General features: G+C 41.6%; 1 protein-coding gene across 1 annotated transcript in view; it reads left to right on the top strand.

Moving 5' to 3' along the window:
* The first annotated feature begins 1539 nt into the window (after nucleotides 1-1539).
* Nucleotides 1540-23753, top strand: part of NMT2 (N-myristoyltransferase 2) — a 36086-nt gene continuing 13872 nt past the window's right edge. The window contains exons 1-8 of the mRNA XM_027720598.2: nucleotides 1540-1987; nucleotides 10227-10362; nucleotides 15151-15295; nucleotides 20132-20250; nucleotides 20347-20438; nucleotides 20545-20661; nucleotides 21354-21524; nucleotides 22647-22755. Coding sequence (XP_027576399.1) covers nucleotides 1878-1987; nucleotides 10227-10362; nucleotides 15151-15295; nucleotides 20132-20250; nucleotides 20347-20438; nucleotides 20545-20661; nucleotides 21354-21524; nucleotides 22647-22755 — 999 coding nt within the window. The 5' untranslated portion in view covers nucleotides 1540-1877. The remainder of the gene's footprint in view (nucleotides 1988-10226; nucleotides 10363-15150; nucleotides 15296-20131; nucleotides 20251-20346; nucleotides 20439-20544; nucleotides 20662-21353; nucleotides 21525-22646; nucleotides 22756-23753) is intronic.

Raw genomic sequence — 23753 nt, forward strand, 5'->3', positions numbered from 1 at the left:
ACATACTGTTCTTCGCTTTCTCCTACACATTATTATGAGGGAAAAAAGTCATTAGTAATCACTGGATTAACTTCTCTCTGGGCCAAGGGACAATTGCTTTTTGTTACTGAAAACTATTGGGTATTGTGCCTTTGTTTTGAGATTTCCTTCCTCTCCTATGCATTACAACTGAATGAAGGTTTACTCCTAAAGATCATTTCAAACTGTAATAACATGGTAGGCACATTTCCCCCCTGAACTACAGTGACAGCTTGACACTGGGAGGTCATACTTGGCCGAGTGTAAATTACAGGCTCCACCTTATGCATTTGAATTACAAGTTCCTGTGGCAACTCACAAGTTGTAAAGGACCAAGTGCAGTGGGACACAGAGCAGCCCCAGTCTGGTGCACAGTACACAGAGGCTCAGAGTTTGACAGTAGGAGGGACATCTAGCTGTCTTCTGCTTGGCCAGTAAGATCTCTTACTTGACATGTCACCTGCAATACATGATAGAGCAAAATATAACACCACCTTAAATAAAAATGGGAGGAAGCAATAGCCTCCTCACATTAAATTACTTTCCAGGGGGCAGTGGAGATTAGGAGAAATCACAACTGATGCACACTATTTTTATGTTTTAATGTGATGTTCGGCAGCACTGCCAAAGCAAGCATTCAGAAATTCTGAATCTCATCCAGAAAGTTTGATATGACCCTGAAAATCAGGATAGTTCAAATAATTAACACAAGTGGCTCTTTATTTCTTTTCCTGGGTTCAAATCATTACCATTCAACTCCAGTTTTTCTAGCATGGAGCTTGTAGAAATACAAAAGGCTTATGGAAAACAGCAAGTGCTGTGAGAGCTGGTGGCCAGTGGCCACCGTGCTGGGATCACCCTGACAGTCTCAGCAGCCTCCACCAGCAGCAACTTGTGTTTGTAGGGCTTTGTTTTGAGTCCTGGAGTTTGCTCTGGGAGTCAACTAGGAAAAGTGAAACATAGCACCAGCAAAGTCCATTTGTGGATCTGGGCCTATACTCATATACTTACAGTCACCTCATGCATTTGAGGTGGCTCAAAGCCTCTCAGAATTACAGGCATAGGTTAATTTTGTTTAGCCATGACTGACCCACAATCGCATTCTGTTATGGAAAGCAGAGGAGAGACAGAACTTGGAAGGAGAAGTAGAATGGGGAAAGATCCAGAAAGCTGGGATTTATGGTGTAGACACTGGTCTGTTCCTTGGTGGCTGACAGTAGTGGGAGCAGGTAGGCAGAGCTACATCTGAAGTAATTTATGTGCCTTTTTCTCTTCCTTTCTTCCAGTTTGTTGCCATAAGCAACTGGATATTTTGTCTACATCTAGCAGCAAGAGTAGAGTCACTGGGAAGGCTCTAAGGAGACGTATGAAAATAACTTGGCTGTCCGAGTGTTTATGATGTGGGAAGGAAACACGGGGACCGGCAGAACTCGCGCCGATGCTGCCGAGGCCCGGCGGCTGCAGGCCCGGCCCAGGGGGCCCGCGGGGCGGACACGCCGGGGCCGCTCCTCGAGGCTCCCGCGCTGCGGGGGCAGCGCCCACGGGACGGGGAGCCGGGGCCCGTGGAAGGCCGGGGAGGCGGGCTGGATGTCGACACGAGAAGGCCAGAGCGGGACCGAAGCGATGGACAGCACCACCCGGGTGTGCGGGCAGGGCGCGGAGCTCCCCCTGCACGGCCCCGCCCCGGCCCCCGCGGGGCGGTGAGAGCGGCCGGGCAGCCCCGGCGGCCGCCTCCTCCTCTGGCAGCGGCAGCGCGGGGAAGGACCGCAGCTAGAGGGAGCTGCTCCGGACCGCGTCTGCCCGTGCGCCCCGGTTCTTTCACAGGCTCCCCCGCCCCTCCCCTCCCTCCTTCCCCCGTGATGGCGGAGGACAGCGAGTCCGCGGCCAGCCAGCAGAGCCTGGAGCTGGATGACCAAGACACCTGCGGCATAGACGGCGACAATGAGGAGGAGACCGAGCACGCCAAGGGGTAGGGGCGCGCTGGGCGGGCGGGCACGGCTCGGGGAGACAGCGCCGTGTCCGCCGCCGCGGCAGCGGCCGGGCTGGCGGTGGCCGGGCCGGGCTCCCCCGGTGCCCGGAGCGGCCCCTCGGCGGGGCGGGGGCCGGGCGGTCCTGCCCGCCTGGGGCGGCCTGCGCGGCCCGGCCCGGCCCGGCTGCTCCGCGGCGCCTGCGCTGGGCCAACTGCGGCCGAGCGGCCCCTGCCCGGGCCGCCTCCCGCCGCAGCGAGCGGGTGTGGGACGGCCTCGCGCCCCTCTGGGGGTGAGGGGAGAGGCGGGGGGCCGAGCCCCGGCCCGTGGTGAGGGGGCGGCGGGACTGGCGCTTTCCCGCCGGACCCGGCCTTGAAATTGTGTCGTGAAAGGGAGGGTGAATCCTGCCTCGTTGTCGGCGCTTCAGGGCTTGGGGGCGTTTCTGGGTATTTTTGGCCGTCAAGGAAACCCCCCTCCCCCGCCTCCCCGTAGCGGGGGAGATGCCCCCGTGCCCCTCGCTCGTTCCGGGTGGTTCCAGCCGAGCGGCTCCGCGCACATCCACAGTCACATCCACCCCCCGCTCCCCTCCCGGCCGGAGACCTGTCCGGGCATCGCCTGTGTCAGCCCGCCCTGCAGACACTCCTCCTCGCCGTCACCCATTGTCCACAAGGAGACGGTACCTTCAGATCCCCACGCTGTGGAGAGCAGAGTGCGTGTTTTACCGCGGCATTAGCCGGGGCAAACGCTGTTGTCTGGTTGTAGTTCCATCTCCGCTAATCTTGCGTCTTAAATCTTCCCACGCTGTGGATCAGGCGGTGTCTCCAGTTGCCTGGGGAGCTGACAGGAGAGGCATTGGGCATAGATGCGGCCCCTGGCACCCGACAGCTGTTGGGCTGCCCGCAGTATAGTCTGTCCGGGCGCAAGGTGCCAAAGGTCTGGCTTGCTTTGCGGGCTTTCGGGGCTGGGAAGTGGAAGGAACGTGTTTTAAGAGTCGACTTCATTTAAATTTACTTCTTTTGCTTTTTTGAGAGGTTAAGAAAACGTGATTGCAGAGAAAGTGCTTTGTTGTCGCAACTAGGAGTGGCTGGAGTAACCCAAAATAGAACTAGGTTAATCTATACACTGCTACACAAATATCTTCCTCGTGAATTTCTGATTGATCTGGTTGAGAGCCTTCCTGTAGGTGCTTGATGTTTGAGGAGGTACTCTGTTGTCTTCTGTCCCTAGGATTTGCTTGGCAAACATGCAGCACTGCATCTTAAATGTGGCACCCTTGCCTAAGAGGCTTAGGGGAACGGACTTGTCAAAAAGGCAGAAAAGTGGAAAACTTTGATCCTTGCAGTTCTGTCACTGAATTAATGGCATGCACACTGAAATAGTTGTGTCAGAAATAATTACAGTGGTATGAATCTGGGATATTAAAAAGGGAAAAAATAGTATTTAATTATGTTAGAGCTTTTGTTACACTTTTTTGAGTAAATATATCACCATCGATGATTCATGAATATGTAGAAGTTAAGAGCAGAGAGTTATTATTTATTGCTCTTCATAGGAGCCAACCTGATGTCCTTGGTGATATTGTTTGATAGCCAGATGATGCCTGTCTGGAATTCATTCAGACCATATTCCTACTTCAGTTTCTTGTCCTGTTTGTTTGTGTGCATGCCCGGGCTGTAGCTGCCCTCTGCAGTGCTACTGTGTGCTCGGGCTGCTGTGACAGTGAGCGCAGTGTGTGAGAAGCAGCCAGGGAACAAAGAATTGCACTTCAGTGTGTTCCCGATTGCAGCTTATGCTCTACTCCAACTTGGGTTTCCCTGAGCTCTGAGGGACGGCAGCTGTGGGCTGTGTGCCCTTCTCCCTGAAACTTGTTTGTGTTGTATATCCTAAATGTATTTTAGTGAATATTTCAGAAAAACTGTGTTATTCATCTTTATATAAGAAGGTGAATACTTACAAGTAATATGAAGTTTAGTTAAATTAATGGTTGATCATTCCAGTAGGAAAAGCCTCTTAAGTATTAGTATCTGCTGCATGAAGTTAATATCGACTTTTGAATTACTTTATTTTCCTGTAATCACTGAAAACCTTGTTTGCTACTCTTTGTCTAGAGGCTGAAATATTCAAACAAATTTCAGCAAATGAAAGTAAAAATCTTACAGTACAGCAAACCCAAAGATCTCCTCTTGATATGGGAGAATAACCAATGGTAATAGGAGCCTAATTATTCCCTGTTTTCTCCCTATTATCATATGGTAATTTTTGAGGTCACTTTAAAGTTTGCTTTGAGCTTTCAGATTAAGTTTTCTATACCTCAGCATTTTATGAGCAGTCCTACTACTTGAGACTACCTATGACTGTGTCAACTGACTTGCTAAATTCTGAGTGGTCTCCATTGCTGCTGATCAGTATTTAATCTCATGCTATTTTAACCCTCATTTTTTAGAAAAAGGTAGAATATGTGTTGTGTGTCAGTCTCTAGTAGGATTGCATTATAAATTAAGTCACTTTCAGGATGTTTCTTGACATCTGAAAGTGGATCCTTAGGATACTCACCACAGGAAAACATAGTTTGTGTATATATATATATATGACTTTTTTAAAAAAATTTGCAGGTTTCTTATGTGCTTGAACACTGAATGAGTGCAGCAGAAAATACCACTTTATAGCTCTCAACTGTGCAAATGTCTTTGTCCTCTGATTCTGCTCCTGTTTTTTAGATGCAGGATTATGTATGTTGAGTGACTCATTGCTGTTTTCCTATTCTGTGTCTGCAGCTTGCTCCTGCTAGATGCATTATGCTGTATTTGTTCTGTTTTATAATAAAGTGTTGTTTACAAAATATCTTTGTTAGTGTGTATGTAGAAAAAATGTATTTGTTGCACCTGAATCCACCCTGCTGAGCTCAGTCTTGTAAGGTCTTTCAGTTCATTCTAAATAGCTCCTTATGCTCAATGCCAGAAAGGCCTTGGGCACAGAACATTTAGTAAACAGATGAGGAAAAGGTATGACCTTTAAAAAACTCCCCCAACCCTCACAAATTATTTAGTTTGAATGTTTTAGCAGTATACCCCTATGATTATTGTTAAAAAGATGCCAACTTTATAACCAGTGTTACTTTTAGATTTAAAAAAGGAACAAATATTTTTAAGGTACTGGAAGCAATGCTTAGTTTTAGCAGGCAAGATTTACCTCTTGGAGTAGAGCCTTACAGACTTGGAGCGGGAGGCAGAGGAAACATGCAGATCTTTAAGGAATATCTCTTGGGTTAGGTTTTAAGGTATTGGTACTGGATTCTTATGCTCAAAACCCTTGCCTTTTTAAGTATTGAAATATATGCAAATGAAATCTTCATCCACAGAGATTAGTAGTAATAGCAGTTTGTTAGTAAGTGGAATTTGAAGGACATAAGCCCTTCTGGTCAGGACCTTTCTATTCTCTTGAAGTGGTAGTAGTCTTACATAGCAAGGGGAAAGTCCTTTGCACCTAAACCTCCATTTTCTTTATGAACCAAGGACAGCTCTAGTATAAATAATACTGCTTTGAAATTTTTTGGAGTCTTGCCCGTATACATGAGATCTGATTTTTATGATCAAAAAGATCTATGTAACATCTTCAGAAATGTAACTTTGCAACCTCACTTACTCACAGAGAAGTACTGTGAAGGCAAGAACCTTTGCAGTTTAAAAATAAACATCGAAGTACATGTTTGGTTTTAAATCTGAGAAATTGCTAACTTAAAATTACCATTCCAAGTAACTTAAAACAGATGTTGATATTACAAAAAGCTGTTTCTGCTAAAGCAAAATTTAGTGTTCAAAAAGGCAATTAAAATAACATTGACAGTTATTCAGTGGAATAGATAATCTCAAATCAAAACCAAGGGAGCCAAATAAGCCTTACTGCCTAAGCAGAGTAATTGTCACACCCCTCCTGATTCTTCCATCTCACCTTTTCATTGGTTTGCTCTGAGCTTCATGGAGTATCTCTGCCTTTGCCACACTTCTCCTCAAATGCAGCAAGTATCCCCATTTTTCTGTTTTAAAAAACCAAAACCGAAACACCACCGCATGCAGGGAGAAGCAAAAGTCTTTTCTTTTTCACGTCTATGCAAAACACCAGATGTGTGTACATAAGTGGAAAGGTGTGTGGGTGTGATCATGGGTTTGCATTTGTAACTTGCAGACAAAATCATAAAACTGTAGGCCTCAGTGACGGTCTCAGAGTCTTATCCACAGCCTGTTTCTGGAGCAAGTTAAAGTCTTTTGGGTGCAGAATGAGGTCTTCTGACCCTTCTTTTGCCTCAGCTCAGTTTTGATTTGCATATCACTTTTGTGCTGGCGTCACTTTTTTCTTATCCATCAGACTGACAAAATTGTCATTGTGGGTGCAGTTAAAAATATCTCAGATCATCTTTGTGCTTAGGTACACCAGGACCTCAGTGTGTAGCCTCACCCTCCTGTCAGTAAAGTTTTCCTGGTATTTGCTTGTCTCTGACACAGTCAAAAATCTTCCCCAACTCTAATGTTGATTGATTTTCTCTGTATAACAACCTGTGGTGTATGTGATGGGCTGGTCCTGAGCTCCAAGTTGTGTCACTTTAACAGTTGCAGGTTAGTTTGGAAAAAGAGATTTCATGCTTAAAAGTCAGTTTTCTAGAGATGGGAAACTTTTTTCTCCCCAAACTTCTAAGAGTGAGATACACTTCATAGTGTCATCATACAGGTTTATCTGACCAGACAAAGGAGAACTCAGATCTTAGCACACAAGAATGTTTAAGTCAGAGAAGAGCTTTTAGTAGGAAGTTTTGATTTGAATCTTGTTACCTTTGCATATCCTTTGTGCTGTCGTGTCCAGCGTAATTCGTACAGGCTGAGCAATGTAAGTTCCTTCCTTCCCAGTCATTCTCACTCCCAGTTTTAGAGCCTCTCAGATCTATTCAAAGCAGATCATGAGAAGGACAAAAAATTCTGAGGTGTTTTGTTTTGCTTCTGCCCTAGTTTGCTTGGTATCTATGCAACTTGTGCTGGACAAACCTCTTTACTGCTTAGAAGTTTCTGCATGCTGCCTGCCACCAAATCTCTGGGTTGCAGGTGTGCCTAAGTAGTAGGATGAGTAGAACTCTAAGTCCTCTTTTTACATTTTGTATACTGTAACAGTAAAACAGGACTGACCCAAGCAAGAGACTGCATAAGTAACTGCTCTGAAGGGTCCCTGGATAACCTGTCAGACAAAGATACCAGTATTTATTTTGCAAGAAACAGTGTGAAAGCATGAAACCTGAAGGTCATAAACCAAAGACTGGGATTTTAAAAGATTTGAAGAAACAAAAAAAAAGAGTAGTTTTGAATGCCATATATATTTTACATCAATTTAGTACTGTCTTCCCTTTTCCCCAGCTAAAGAATGTGCATTTCTATATGAAAAAGACCTTGAATTGGTCAAAGAACAAACTAAAATTATCCTGGTAAAAGTACAGTTTGACTGGGGAAAATATTAGTAAAGCTTGGCAAAACTGATTTTTCTTCATAGCTGCCAACCTTTTTTTTCTAGTACAATTGTTCATTATTTCACCAAACTAAATAAAACATTGACCCTCAGGTAATCCTAGTGAGCAAAATTCCCCTGTGATGCAAGTGGCCCAGCTCCTTCTGAAAGACAAGAGAAGTGAGTTGCACTGGTGCAACTCAGGGAGCAGTGCCTGCTGAGAGCGTCGGTTCAACAGTGTTTGCTGAAACTCCTGGTGTTCAACACAAAAGCCCTCGGGAGTCAGCTCAAGGACACTACCATCATTTGTTTCCTATATGTGAGATTTTAGAGGGAAGGATGAAAGTTTGTGGATAGTTCCAGAAAGTAGAAAAACATCATTAAATGAATCTTAGCGAGGGTAAAATCACTTTCCCTCATATTTTTATCTCAGTTTTACCACATAGAGGTGGTGAAGTCCTAGGTCTTATACCTGTGTGGGTTTTTAACTGTTTTGTATTTATAAGCTCTTGCTAGGCTTCTGGGTCTGTTCTTGTTTAAATTCTGAAGAAAATGTCAGCTTGGTATACAGGCATTTAGATAGATTTAAATTTTATTGTTTTAAACCCAAAGCCAACAGCGTGCCCAGGTGGCCAAGAAAATCAGTGGCATCCTGGCTTGTATCAGACATAGTGTGGCCAGTAGGACTAGGACAGTGGTCGTCCCTCTGTACTGGGTTCAGTTTTGAGCCCTTCACTGGGCTCAAAACTGGTTCTGGAACATGTGTAGAGAAGGACAGTGAAGCTGGTGAAGGGTCTGGAGCACAAGTCCTGTGAGGATCAGCCGAGGGAGCAGGAGTTCAACCTGGAGAAGAGGAGGTTTGGGGCATCTTATCACTCCCTACAGCTACCTGAAAGGAAGTTGTAGACAGGTGGGGGTCAGTCTCTTCTCTCAGGTAACAAATGACAAGAGAAGATGGCCAAAGTTGCACCGGGGGGGGGTTTAGATTGGATAGTAGGAAAAACTTTTTCACTGAAGCGATTGTTGAGCACTGGAACAGGCTCGTCAGGGAGTCACCATCCCTGGGAGTATTTAAAAGATACGTAGATGTGGCACTGAGGAACATGGTTTAGCGGTGGGTAATGGTGGGTTAATGTTGGACTTAATGATCTTAAAGGACTTTTCCAACCTAAGCAATTCTGTGTTCCTCTGAAATTGTTAACAAATCATGTAGGTGATACGGCAGTATCTTCATTCTGCAACAAAAGATTTTCTCCCTGTGTCACTTATGCAAGTCCATCTTTTTTTTTTTTTCTGAAGCCTTCCAGTAAATACTACAAACTCTTTTATCCTATGTGTTTGGTCTGCTGTACTGTTTTCCATTGAGTAACTCCTTGGTCCTGTCCCAGAGGCTGCTGTATTTACAACTCTCTCTTTCCAGGAGCATAACTTAACCCAGTGTAACTTTGAATGTTAAGGACTTCTTGGGATTGATCTTTAGCTACAGTCTGTTCTAAAGTACAGTAATGATCATGCAAAAACGAGTCTTTGTGTAGTTGTATTGTTTGATTAATTGTAGGCTTTTGGCCTCTCTACTGGAGGGAGGTTGTTTTCTTTCCAGTTTCAGCTCTGACAAAGTAGAGATGCTACAACTGGGCATCATAATCTTGAAAGTGAGCGTGTTCCATGGCCCTTGCAAATATATGGATCTTAATGTCTTTAGTTATTCTTTTATTTCTGTTTGTTTGTCAGCATGATGTCTGGGGGGTTTCCTTCTCCAGGATTAAAATGAACAGTTATTTTTTTCTTTTTCAATGAAAAACACCCAACCCCCTCAAACTCCAATATCTCTCTTGAGTTCCATTATGTACATGTGGTTTTGCTGAGAGATTAACCTCTTGAAGGGGATTTGGTGTTAACTGACTCATTGCCTCCTTATTTTTGTTCTGTCTGATAGTTGCCAACACATCCCACACTTTGCAAATCTAATCTTGATTCTATATCTTGATTATTTGTCAAATTAGAATCTTAAAGAAAAAAGCACTTGTATTATTAATAGGCAAAGTATGTCAGAATCTACAAGTGCAATGTTTACTTTGTTGTTGGGTTTTTTTAATTAAAGTTTACTGCACTGTGTTTATTGTTTGAAATCACAAATGTTTGGTTAGTTTTGTGTTGTTTCTTACTGAGATTTTAGCAAGACTTTCATCGCTACTTATGTTAGGAACAAAATTTCCTGAAAACAGAATGTTTTCATCTCATCCGGATTCATGTCAAATTTAGGTGTGCCTGATGGTTGAGTATGAAAGGGGATAAGTATTATTGGGCCACTAATGTACCTGATGGTTGAGTATGAAAGGGGAAAAGTTTTGGGCCACTAATAGTTACTGAATTTCCAAGGAAGTTACTTTCCTCAGTTCCCACACTTTCCTGTGTTCCTCCAAACTCTGTTGACTTCAGTCATTTCATGTTTGTGTTGGGTAATAGCCTGGAGAAGAGCACCGGCAGACATATAGTGTCACAGTTTGACATTAGTATGTCAAAATGCCTGGTTGTGCTGGTGTCTGAGTATAAAACAAACTAGACAGCACTTGCAGGAAGTTTTTCATCACTGCTTTCAGTTCCCCCCTTCCTTCCTTTCTCCTGCCTTTTCTTCACATTGGAACTGCTGTTAGATTTTTCATATTAAAATGCTGGGTTTTCCATATTTAGCTATTTTAAAATTTAGGCTCAGTGGTACTGATTTTTCTCACTGTGCATTCTCTGAATCTCTGGCAGAAGTCCTGGAGGGGATTTGGGAGCGAAGAAGAAGAAAAAGAAGCAGAAGAGAAAAAAGGAGAAGCCAAATTCTGGAGGCACCAAATCAGATTCTGCATCTGACTCCCAGGAGATTAAAATTCAACAGCCTTCAAAAGTGAGAGCCTGGTTCTGTTTTAATTTGTGCTTGCTTCCTAATTTAATTTTAATTCGCGCATTGCTTGTTCTAAAAGCAAGGTGATAGTTCTGCCTTAACACGTCAGAATTGAGCAAGTGGTTCCTGTCCTGAGCAGAAACAGAAGCTGGACAAGACCTGGTGTTTGCAGACTGTATGAAGTGAGCTGGAGAGCTGTCGTCACCACCATGGTGGTGAGCTGTGAGAAAGGCAGAGGAGGAGATGTTTTGCCTTTCTTTTCCAGCAGTTAGAACTCAGGCTAGTGACAGCCTCGTTGCACGCAGTCTTAATCTGCAGTAGTAGTGCTTTTAAATTTCGTGTTTGATGAACAGCCTTTACTTTAGCCACCATGGCTATATTTTAGACCTGGCTTAGTGAAATTTTGGTAACTTGTACGGCACAGTGCTGTCTCAGCAGCAGCAGGAGGAAGGTGGACCTGCTGTGCCAGCCAGAGTCTTATTTGGGCAAGTAAGCAGCATGTCAGTATATATAAAATGTGGTAATCTCAAACATGCAGATACAGGCTGAAGAAACGTTTTGCCATCTGAAAGGCCTCTGCTATAAATAAGAATGCAAAATTATCTGAGAGGATGCACAGTCCTTGTGGACTTTGTGGTAAAATAGCATTGTCTATGTGCTTTTGTCTACCGTGTTCTGAATGACATGATTTGGTGTCTTTTTAGCATACAGCTTTTATCTCAAGAGAAATCTGAGTTTGAGAACTGAAGTTTGTAAGACTAAAAAAGTTTATGGACCACTGAGCATGTTGAAATAGTTCTATTTGCTTTATCAAGTTAATGTGTAGAGCGTTACACCATCGTACCAGTAGCAATCTTCATCCTGTAAGATTTGTCGGTTACATTGGGGCTACCAGCTAATTTTAGGGGGAAAAAGTTGTGTGGCTCATTAACATACTGGGAGATTCTTGTGTTGTCTCTAGATCTTCTCTGTGTCCCCCTGATTACTTTGAATAGACACATTTGGCACAGGGGACACTTTAAATATGTATAGATCTTAAGTACTTTCTGATTTCGCTGCATGTTTTGGACAACTATCCTGCTTTAGATTTTTTTGAAAGAATCGTAGACTGCTGATCTGGCTCAGTGTGGAAAAGTATATTTTTTTTCTCTGCTACTCAAGTATTATTTAGATTTTGTATTCCTTCTGCTATGTGAAATATAGGGAAAAAAGGCTTGTAGCATTTGCTTGCTCTTGGTTGAAAAGAGCTTTAGAAAATATTTCAGAGAAAAGTGACATTGTACACCTACCTCTAAGAGAATATATACAGGATCATCATGTAATACTCAGTGGGGCTCCTGAACTCATTGAAAATGATTTTGAAAAAAGATTTTGAGGTCATGTGAGTTTGTAAACGGGTGTATCAGTTTGGATATTAGGAAAACAGAACAGTGAGTCTCCTTGGCTTCTCCCTTTCTTATGTGTGATATTAGACATTTTGAGCACTGATGTGAGTGTAACCACAGCAATAAATGCTTGTTGTTAGCACTGTATGTTTACAGTGACTTTGAGGACACTTCACTGCCCATCTCAAAAGATTTTGATCACTCTCTATTTATTACAAGTGCCAGTGATGTGGATTCTCCACACTGACACGAAGGAAGCTTGCCATATCTGCAGTATTATCAGTCATTCTTTTAGTCACCAGTGGCCTAAACAACATAGTCCTGAAATAACAGGTTGGAAGGGACATATGGAGGTCTTTCAACTGACCTCCTGCTTAGAGCAGATCCAACTAGATGAGGTTGTTCAGGCCTAGATCAGTCAGTTTAGTCTCCAAGGAGACTCAACAACCTTTTTTGGAAACCTGTTCCAGTGTTTGACTACACTTTTGGTTGAAGAAACTAGTAATTCCTTGTATCTAAATGGATTTTGCATTTTTGCAACTTGTCTCCATTGTTTCTTGTCCTATCATTATGCTCCTCTGAAAAGATTTGGCTCAGCTTTCTTTATATCCTTCCATTAGGCAGTAATAAGATTTCTCTTACTTCCTCAATCTTCTCTTCTTAAGGTTAAACAAACCAAGGTCTCTTGTCTTCTTGTGTGTCATGTGCTTCAGCCCCCCATTAATCTTGGTGGCCCTCAAATGAACACTACACTCTGTCAATGTTTTCCTTGTAATGGAGAACATTTCCTTTTAATGGAAACTGTAAGATGAGACCTAAGGGGTGCCAATAAAGGGGAAAACTTGCTGCCCAGTCTTACAGGTACGACTCACTATTCAGCTGTCCTTTCCTGGCCAGCAGATTGCTGGCTCATGTTCAGCCCTTTGCCCACCAGGACCTCCAGGTTCTTTTCTGCAAAGCTGCTACCTAGCCAATCCTCTGCCATTGCATGAGCTTTTTCTATCCCAGATGGAGGACTTTGCATTTGCCTTCATCAGAATTAATTAAGTTTCTGTTTCCAGCCTGTCAGAGTAACTTTGAATAGCAGCTCTGTGGTCCAGCGTATCAACATTCTTGCCAAGCAGGTATCATCTATGTATTTGCAGAGAAAGCACTCTTTGTCATGTCATTAAATAGTATTGACCTCTACATCCTCAAAATCCTTCCCCTTGCCTTCTTGAAAACGGGTGTTTCCTTTTTTCCATTTGTAGGAAACCTCCACCACTTGCTATAACCTTTAACTCTTGACACATGTTAGCTGCACTAACATCAGACAGCTCCCTCAGCACCCTCACGTGCATCTGGCCTGTTTTGGGGGACCTGCGCGTGATTTGTTTGCTAAATGGTCCCTAACTTTCTCTCCTGCTGTGGTTAATGGAAGTCTCACAGACTGTGCTACAGGGCTGGGGGACATCAAAGGCCTGAGGTCACATCTTGCCACCAAAACTGAGGCAAAAACGTCATTGTATACCTCAGCCATGTTGCACAACAGTGCCGTTTTATGCTATGAGGAGATATTTGTCCTAAACTGAAATTACACAAAATAGCTCTTTTTTTTGCTAATTCATGTCAAGTTCTGTGTAGGTTTTTCTTGCTTTCCATTAAAGGAAAACAAAAAGGGTTGAAAGTAAACTTCCTAGCCAGGCTGATCCCTGAACGTTTTAAACAAAAAGGGGATTCCTCCTGATGTCCCTAACAGTGTTGTATTTAGTACCAGAACATGAACTTCTTACTTTACTATTATGCTAGTGCAATCTTTCTTAGAACCTAATATTTTAATTTTTTTTTAGATTTCCTGTTTTCTTAATGTAGAAAAAACAAATCAATTACAGTGTGTCAACATTTATGTGTGATTTCATAAGGTATTAATAAGATTTCAGAATTTATCTAGTGGCATTAGAAGTATTTGTGTCAGGTCAGTGTATAACAGACAAATTGATTTTTAACTGGGAAAAGTAACTTATGTCTCTGTAGTCTGGATATAGAAATACAGTAGGCTTTTCATGCTGCAGCAGTGTTGCTCTAAACTATGTTAGTATGTTAATTCACAAATACTCAGGTGACAGGTGTTTAAAACATGCTTACAGGTAAAATTTTGCAATACTTAAACATTATGCATTTTCTTTCATTACTTTAAGTAAATTAAGATTTTATTATAAATAGTAAATGATGGACTGCTTGAGCTCCAGGCACAGACTGCTTTTGTGACAAAGGATACTAGAGGCAGATGTCCACCCAAACGAAGCTTTACATTTAATTTATGGTGGTTTTTCAACACATGAATACTAGAAAGAAATATGGAAATAGCGATCCATTGCTATTCAGTAAAAAAAAATCTGGCTTGAAATCTCTATGCAGAATTGCTTAGAATTTCCCAATGGACTTGAGACTGTTCCTTCAAATGCATTATTGCACTGCAGTGTTGGGAAACTGAGCACAAGCATTCTGTTAGTATACCTCAGAATAGGACTTACCACTTGGCAGATAAAAAAAAAAACAAGTAAATAGCTTTTAAAAGAGGGGAGAAAATCCCTGTAGATTTAAATGTCTGTTACCATTATTCTTCTGCACTTTCTTATGCAGGTAAAATTCTCATTCCAGTTGCAGTTAGTCAGAGTGATCAAAAGTGAGGGTTTAACAGCTTAGTTTACAAACACTTAGTCTTAGGTTTATGCTTTTCAGATAACTTTTCTATAAAGATTTTTCAACTTCTAAGTGGAAAGTTGGTTTATTTTATGTTTGTCAGTTAAAATGGGAGTGATTGGGAGTGTTGGCACACTTGACATTAGTGGCAAGGTGGTTAACTCCTACACATATGATGCGGAAAGGTATCTAATAATTGCAAGGTAATAAAGGCAGATGCAATATAACTAAGGTTAAAACGTGGCACTCCAGTGTACTCGGGTACTACTGAGCCATAGTGAATTTAAATATTATTTTATATTGTATGTGTAAGCTACAACTTCAAACAACTCCATGTGTTCCAATGCTATCTTTAGATTTTTATGTATCTAAGCTGACCTGCTTTTTTTTGTTTTATTGTATTTTACTAGAGGGAACAGGGACTATAAGAAGCTCTTACTATTGTGATACTGTATCCTGTCTTGATGCTGCAGTATTTGTGTTAAAAATGTTGAAGTTTCATGGTTAAATGCAAGTGCTACTCAAGACTGTTACCAATTTTGTGAAGTTGCTTGCTATTGCCCACCTTTTTTCCACCCTCCTGTCTCCAAAGGTTATACCCAAACTAAGCATGATGAGAATACATGAAAGAATACATAAAAGTAAAAAAAATGAACAAGTTTTTACAGTTATTCAAAGTAAACATACTCAGTAATCTTCCTCTTCTGTTTGTCTACGTGTGCAGAATCCAGCCATTCCAATGCAGAAGCTTCAAGACATCCAGAGGGCAATGGAGCTGCTCTCTGCATGCCAAGGCCCAGCAAAGAATATTGATGAGGCTACCAAACGTAAATACCAGTTTTGGGATACACAACCTGTACCTAAACTTAGTAAGTTTAACGGGATCTGGGCAAAAGGTCTGTCTTATGACCACTGAGGGAATGTGTGTGCCAGCTCTGTGGCATGTTCTCTAAAATGGGTATTAAGTTGGACTGTGTGTGGTAGAGATCCTTGATCTTTTGTATAGTTTATGTGGAATTCTTGATGTTTTCTAGGAAAGTGCTTGCCTCCCCTCCAGATAATTTACAACAAGATACAGTGTTAATAAATCTCATTCTGATGTTCTCTATAAAAATGGGAAATGCTATTGATATAGCATTTCTTTGTGTATTTTAGGTCTGAACTCTTGAACAATAGAATGTAGAGGTCTTTTCCACTTAAAGGGAAGTAAGAACTCTTTAAGTGGTGACTAAGTGTAAATTTAGATTTTTTTTAAATTTGTTTGTTTGTTTATATTCCCTTAAATTCTTTTCAACAGATAGATTTGCTGTCAGAGAAATAATGACTCTCCTGCTGTAGGTTACACTGTTTTCATACAGCTTTAAGTGGATAATGACACTTTTCTCGTGTGCAAACTCTTTCACTGCTGTGTGTTCATGTTCTCCACAATGTACACTGCCTCAAGGACGTGCTTTCTCACAGTCTGTTCTCTGTTCTTGATACCAGGTGAAATGGTGAGGTGACCTCTCCTTGCCTTTACATTTCTAATGAATTTGGAAAGTTACTTTTTATACTGATCTGATCCCTGATAACACAGTTGGTATATCTTAGTCTTTGTTGAAAAAAGATAGTTGCTCTAGTTGCTGACTGTCTTGTTTTTCTGCATTGCTTTCTGACTCTTCTTTTTCTGCTTTTGTTATCTTCAAGTTAAGCAGTTGTAGCTTTTCAGTGCCCACAAAACGTGGGGGCCTCAGAAGTAAAACATTCTCAGCACAGTAGCTGTCATTGTTTGTCCTTCAGGTTTCTCTCCATCGCAATGGAGACTGGTATAGAATAAGCAGAAGTAAGGTAGAATGTAAAGCATGGTAGCATGCTGCTCTCTCTCTCCACAGGACAGAATTTCACATTAATCCATGTCTACAGCTTAATCCACAGTGATCTCATTTCTTCACAACTTTGATGTGTAGAGAAGTCCAGAGCAGAGTCCCTGCATACTGTATTTTCCCCTGGATTGAACTGACCTGCCATGGCTTTTTTCCGTACAAACTATCCAGATACCTTTGTAAACTGATGGTAGTAATTGTCACCAGCAATCCTGCCAAAGTAGAGAAGACCTTAGCTGAAATAAGTTGATGTGTAAATCAAAAAGTACTCTAGCCATAATGAAGCTTTTTCAGGCTAGTTCAGGTGTCTGCACAGTACTTCCAAGAGTTCAGTTCAGGTTAATCAATATATCTTACAGCACTTACATAGAGATGAGAGTCTGCCAATTGCCAGCCTAAAAATGTCAATACATTGGCTTAGAAAATGATTTGTTAGTGTTGTTCAGGAGAAATATGCTTTGTAAAATTTGGTTAGCAAGGTTTTGTCCAACAGTGCCTATGAATTTCTTCTTAATCCCATAGATTTTTTTTTTAAGCTTTATCTGCTGAATGAACAGATGGGGAATTCATCGCTATTTGATGTGCTCTGTGTGTTTAGGTGGAAAAAATAATCTGTCAATTCAAAAAATAGTTGTAGGGATCTTTGCATTAAATTGACTTCGGAATCCTTCTGTTTTCAAGCTGAGATTGTTAGCAATGGGTCCTTTAGTTAGGCCAAGCCTGCCATGTAGCAGCAGTAACATTGGGGCTGTTGGTACTTTTCAGAGTTTGCTTAAAGGTGCTAATAATGGTGACCTTCCGAGCTGGATGGCAAGCCATAACTATTTGTCAGGAATGTGCATCATTTGGGAAAAATTTGTACTACTAAGGAATATTTGACTCTCAAGAGCCTGATAATTGTTATGACAGGATTGAGTGTTTATGGGTGAGAATCAGGGGGAAGGCCAACAGGGCAGATACCGTGATGGGAGTCTGTTATAGAGCTCCTAACCAGGATGAAGAGGCAGATGAAATATTCTGTAAGCAGCTGGGAGAAGTCTCACAATTGCTGGCCCTTGTTCTCATGGGTGACTTCAACTTACCAGGTGTCTTCTAGAAATACAATACAGTGGAGAGGAGACAGTCTATGAGGTTCCTGGAGTGTGTGGAAGATAACTTTTGACACAGTTGGTGAGTGAGCCAACTAGGGAAGGTGCTCTGCTGGACGTGTTGTTCATGAAAAGACAGGACTTTTGGGTGATGTGATGGTTGGAGACTGTCTTGGGCACAGTGACTGTGAAATCAGAGAGTTTCCAATTCTTGCAGAAGTAAGGAGGGGGTCAGGAGAACTGCCACCTTGGACTTCTGGAGGGCAGACTTTGTCCTGTTTAGGAGCCTGGTTGGCGGAATCCCTTGGTAGGCAGTCCTGAAGGGTGAAGATGTCCACGAAAGCTGGATGTGCTTTAGAAAGAAAACTTAAAGATGCAGGAATAGGCTGTCCCCATGTGTCAAAAGATGAGCTGAAGGGGAGGAAGACGGGCCTGGCTGAATAGAGAACTTTAGCTGGAACTGAAGTTGCGAATCGGTAATTTGGGTCACTTAAAGAATCACCGTCAAAGATGTCAGCAAAAAGCAGGTTTTAATATAAATTTGTGGAAGTGCAATTTAACAGAAAGTTCGATGGCAACATTCACTCTATTACTTACTACATAGATGAAGCATACATAGGAAAATGGAATTAGAAACAATTTAGAATGATTTACGTGGAGACTGGGGATGCAGAAGGGTCAGGGTGCCAAGGATATGGGTGCAAAAAGATAAGGGTGCAAAGGAGTTTAGCAGTACTCTAATCATTGACTAATTTAACATTTATGAAGTGATTCAGTGGGATACTACTATTATAACAGTGACTTAATTATAGATTCTACATAACAACATTGATGCTATACTCAATTCACGCACATTGCATGCAGGCACAGAGATGTAGACGTGTTTAGGTATGCAAAGGTATCTGTTAAAAATTCCCCTGCAGTTCAGTGACATACTCACATCAAGTCTGTTTCCATTTCTCAGCAGGAAGGGTTGAGCCTCGAGGAGCGGGGGTGTCAGCTTGAGGTGGTGTTGAGGCCTTGACCTCAGCAGCAGTCTTTGGAATATCGCAGACTTGGGGTTTACAAGCTCTGAGAGGCTTCCCACTCAGAGGGAGGTGCTGGTGCAGCCCACTGTGGTCCAGGACAGCTTAAAGGGCCTCACTTAGGGCCCCTCTTCATGGGGTTGCAAGGTGACTGGCTTTAGTCATCAGTAAGTTTCCATCCTGGCCATAACCCACATTGGTAACTGCTTTTTGGGGGAAAAAAAAAATGTCCAGTAGCAGTGGTACCATTTCACTTTGGCTACAGTTCAGGTAAGTAGTGTTCCAAGGCTGTCAGGGGGTAACTGATTATCTGGGGATAAATGATTATCCTTTGTTCCCCACCTTGTTCAGGCAGTGGATGATCCTGATACAGTCAGTGTCGCTCCCACCTTTACTATGCCGGAGCTTCTGTTATGGTCAAGGGATGTTTCACGGCCCAACTTTGGTAGTTTGGTCAAGGCTTATCAGGAACTCCTGAGATTGTAGAGCAGGCCCAAGGAGGGATGGGGCGCACGCACCACCAGAGGAATTCAGGAAAGAGAATGATGGTTTATGGCCTTTGGAGGAGGGGCTGACAACTCAGGAGGCCTGTAGGGATGCTGTGAGGTAATGCAGGGAGAAAATCAGAAGGTCCAAAGCCCTTAGAACATAATCTGGCTACTGCCATAAAAGACAGTGCTACAAGATATTGAGTTGCTGGAGTGTGGCCAGAGAAAGGCAACGAAGCTTTTGAAGGGTCTGGAGCACAAGTCTTATGAGGAGCAATTGAGGTTGTTTAGCCTGGAGAAAAAGAGGCCTGGGGGGACCTTGTTGCTCTCTACAAGTACCTGAAAGAGATTGTAGCAAGGTGGGAGTCAGCCTCTTCTCCCAGATAACAAGCGATAGAACAACAGGAAACGGCCGTGGGTTGTGCCAGGGGAGATTTAGATTGGATGTTAGGAAAAATGTCTTTACTGAAGGGGTTGCAGAGCATTGGAAAATGCTCCCCAGGGAAGTGGTAGAGTCACCAGCCTGGAGGTTTTGAAAAGATATGTAGATATGATGGTTTAGTGGCAGGCTTGGTAGTGTAAGGTTAGTGGTTAGATTATGATCTTAAAAGTCTTTTCCAGCCTAAATGATTCTATGGTTTAGCATGTGCTGCTCCATAGAAGAGGAACAGCAGCTGTCAATAGCTGTACACTGAGGGACCGGAGTTGTAAAGCAAGGGAGGAGAAGAAAGCATGCCTTCATGTAGGATTTTAGGAACACTTCTCACGTATCAGCAGTATCTTTTAAATGCCCTGGCTTTGCTGTGCCACTGCTCCTGAGTAATCCTGTTGAGATCAGGTCTGTTCAAGTCGGTGGTAAACAAGATCTGAGCTTGTTAGATGTGAGTACAACATGTCTCTCATAATGAGACTGTGGATCTCGTGGCTTGCTAAATGCTGTGCATGTGCTGATAAGTTGTCCTGTGTTATGAAATAGTGGGTATCAGTTGAGGTAGAGTGGTTCTGTGCATATCTATAAATATTCTGACAAGACAGTCATTGGTCTGAATGTGATCTGTGAGAATGAAAAGTAGTGTAAGCTAATAATACTAATTTTTTCACCATTTTTTAAAAGCTTCATGTTCCTATCACATAATTATGAGAAAATACATGATGTGAATTAAATGCAATTTAGAGAACTATCAGGAAAGCTAGCAATATAACAGTTTTTTGGGTTTTTTTTCCCCCCTCCTCCATCAAAAGATGAAGTTATAACTTCACATGGTGCAATTGAACCAGATAAGGACAATGTCCGCCTAGAGCCATATTCTTTGCCACAAGGTTTTATGTGGGACACATTGGATCTTAGCAATGCCGAAGTTGTAAGTAAAACAATTTTTATATGTATCTAAAATAATTCAAGTTTATTCTCATTGATGCATGGATAAATCTTTGTATTTTTTTTTGTGTGTTTTCAGCTGAAGGAGTTATACACACTGTTAAATGAGAATTACGTAGAAGATGATGATAATATGTTTAGGTTTGATTATTCGCCTGAATTTCTTCTGTGGTGAGTAGCAAGTTCCACATTCTGTTCTGCATGAAGTGCAAAGAAAGGTGTTTTTATTACATCTTCTTAGGCAGTAATTTGTAATTATTTCTGTCATCAATTCTAGGGCGTTACGTCCTCCAGGCTGGTTACCCCAGTGGCACTGTGGGGTTAGAGTGTCTTCAAACAAAAAACTGGTAGGATTCATAAGTGCCATCCCTGCAAGTATTCGTATATATGACAGGTAAAATGCACCATTAGTTTTGTGTTTGTAAAGGAATAATGCCACAAAACAAATCTTCAACTGGTGTCCATTGCTATAGAAAACTTAAATAGAGAGAAGGAGGCTCACTGATCATAAAGAGTCAGAAGAATCCTGTGTATGTAGCAGACTTTTTTTTTTTTACTCTTCTCACCACTTCCCCTTCTTCCTCCCTTAAGAAAAAAAAACAAACTTGTGAGCTCATTGCATGAAGACTATTAATAAATATATAAGGAATTTTCTTACTGATGAATGATACAGATAATGGCATACAATTTTCTGACCACACTGGAAAGTATTTAAAGGATAGTCAATCAGCTAGTCTTCTTGGACAGGTGTTTGTACGCTGACAAACATAAAGCATAATGGTACCACATAACATGTGCTTGGATGCCCTTCTGCATCCTAAAGTAAGGCAATTGGTTGAGTCTTGATAGAATAGAGCTTTGAAAAGGGACTATAGCAAACACATTAGACATAGCTTGCATATTGCACAATTTGCCATTACAGTCACAGTATCATAGAGTAGTATTTGTTGCAGATCTACTTTGTCACAGGCCAATTTATTCTTACTTCAAATTCTTCTGTCAAAATGTGGGAAACTGTAATTATGCAAATGAAAACATGCACTGTGTAACTTTCTTTAATTTTTCCTCTATTTATTGTCCTTTTAGTGTGAAGAAAATGGTAGAAATCAATTTTCTGTGTGTCCATAAGAAACTGAGATCTAAACGGGTAGCACCTGTGCTAATTCGGGAAATAACCAGAAGAGTGAACCTGGAAGGAATTTTTCAAGCTGTTTACACTGCTGGAGTGGTACTTCCCAAACCTGTGGCCACTTGCAGGTAACCTAGGTGATGCTCATAATAACATTGGTTCCTACAGCAGTTATTTTAAAGAAAATTTAATGTAATTGCCTATAAAAGCATAAAATTCAAAGTTGTTAAATGTTGTGGCCTTGACTAACCTGAAGGCCTGAATGTTTGTCAGGGTTGGGTTTTTTGATTTCCAACCCCCCCCTTGCCTTGGATAAAACAGCTTCTCAGACTAAAATTTAATTTTGGGTTTGTTAGCATACCTTAAATAGGCTAATCAATATTTCTATTGACCTTGTGGTGAAAGCCATGCTAGCATTGACAACGTTGTATACCTGTGTTTTTTCAAGTGGCCTGTTTCCCTGCTGGGACACTTCCCTGTTGACCTGGTTGCTTGCCAGAGATGGCAGAGCATTTCTGGGAATTGTATGATTTGCTTTTTTGAGATACTTCCATCTTTCCTGGAGAAAGGAGGTCTTGATCGGCATTTGATAAAGATGGGACAACTGCCATGTGGGAAGAGTTACAACCAAGTATAATTTCATTTGCTTGGAGTGGATTATATTTCTACTAGGAAAGGTTCAGTTCCTGCAGTTTTAGTCCAGCTGTCTAGCATTCTGGAGGACAGAGTAGTTTTTGATTTGAAATTGTTTTGTACCTACCAACAGCAAAGATCCTGTAAGTTTCTGTAAGGAAGGATGGGGGGAGAAAAAGCCGTGCTGTGTTAGTAACAGAGTAACAGTGATCTGTTGCTCAATGATCTCCCAGGAAGGGGAGATCTTCAACAAAAGGCTTAGACATGAGCAGAGCGTCCTGTCTGCACAAGAAAATAAATGTTATCCATGTAAGTATGGTGAGTTTTTCAGAGCTATGATAAGTACTAAAATGTTTACCTCTGTGCTCACTCATTCTGTATCAAAAAGCATTTGCTTAAACTCAAAATACTGTGATAGCAGGCCTGTTTAAAAGCTATTGCTTGGATATAACTTTTCCTTAATTTTTTTGTTGCTTAAGCTTCTTACAGACATAGTACAGGCTTGCTTAGAAACAAATTTGGAGAGGAAAGGAGCAATGCAGTAAAGCAGGGAAATGGATGCAAGTAAAGCTGACACTTAAAATAGTATTTAAACTCATTATTAATTTTATTTCCAGGTATTGGCATCGATCACTAAATCCCAGAAAATTGGTGGAGGTGAAATTTTCACATTTGAGTAGAAACATGACTCTACAAAGAACAATGAAGCTCTACAGACTTCCTGATGTAAGCAGTATGACTTCTAGAGAATCCCCACAGTTATTGTGAAGCCTAAAATAACCTTCCATCTGTCTCTGACAGCACAGGCTTTTCTGTGTAAAGGCAGTGTGTACAGGACATTAAAAAAAATAATCTCTGGTTGATGAAAAAGACATTAAGGGCTATACTAAACAGAGGAGGCTATTGCCGGAAATCTTGATCTCTATATGGAGAAAACATAAATTTTGACCTAAAATCCTTAAACAAAGGAAAAAACCCCAGAAATCTTGACTTCATAAACATGTGGGATTGAGTTGAAGATGCATAAGACTATTCTCAGTATGTTTAATCTGTTAAGAGATTACTGGTACAGAAAATCAACAGTTCATGTCTTAAAATTCTCAGAGAAGTCCATCAGCAACTTGGCTGAGTACAGTCATATTTTTGATTCCACTCTAATTCACATCCTTTTCTGTTCAGTCAGAGAATGTTGTTCTTTGCAATGAGCAGGCTCAGCAAAAGCCACCTCAGTATGTTGTGTACTGTTTGTTTGCACGGTCTAGTAAAAAACAAGTGTTCTAGCATAGCTAGGTTAGTTAAAAATATTTTTTCTCATGTTTGCAGCTAATAGTTAAGCTTGCAAAAAGCCTTAGGGTGCAATTTCCATGACAGGGCAAGTCAGTATAAGTACTATGTACTATTAAAAAATCTCATTGCTGTCATTAATAGCCTACAGAAGTCAGTCTGAGCTTTATGGTGAAGATAATTTCTTTGCTTGTAAAAGCCACCTTTCAATTCAAAGGGATTGCAGAGTATACTTTACCCGTACCTTATCAGTAGACCTTTTTTTATTAAAACAAACCTATTCTTTTGGTTAAAAATACGCGTTTCTCCTCACTCATAGTACTTTGTAATAATTTATCTGATTTTGGAGAATTGTGTCTTGTTAGCTTGATGCTGCAGATTCTCCTACTGCTGAAATATTTGAGTGGTACACTGAGCACTCCTTGGAATAAAGCACGTGC

Source organism: Pipra filicauda, unplaced genomic scaffold, assembly GCF_003945595.2.
Source record: "Pipra filicauda isolate LSUMZ 115617 unplaced genomic scaffold, ASM394559v2 scaffold65_size3143899_pilon, whole genome shotgun sequence".
NCBI classification, from domain to species: domain Eukaryota; kingdom Metazoa; phylum Chordata; class Aves; order Passeriformes; family Pipridae; genus Pipra; species Pipra filicauda.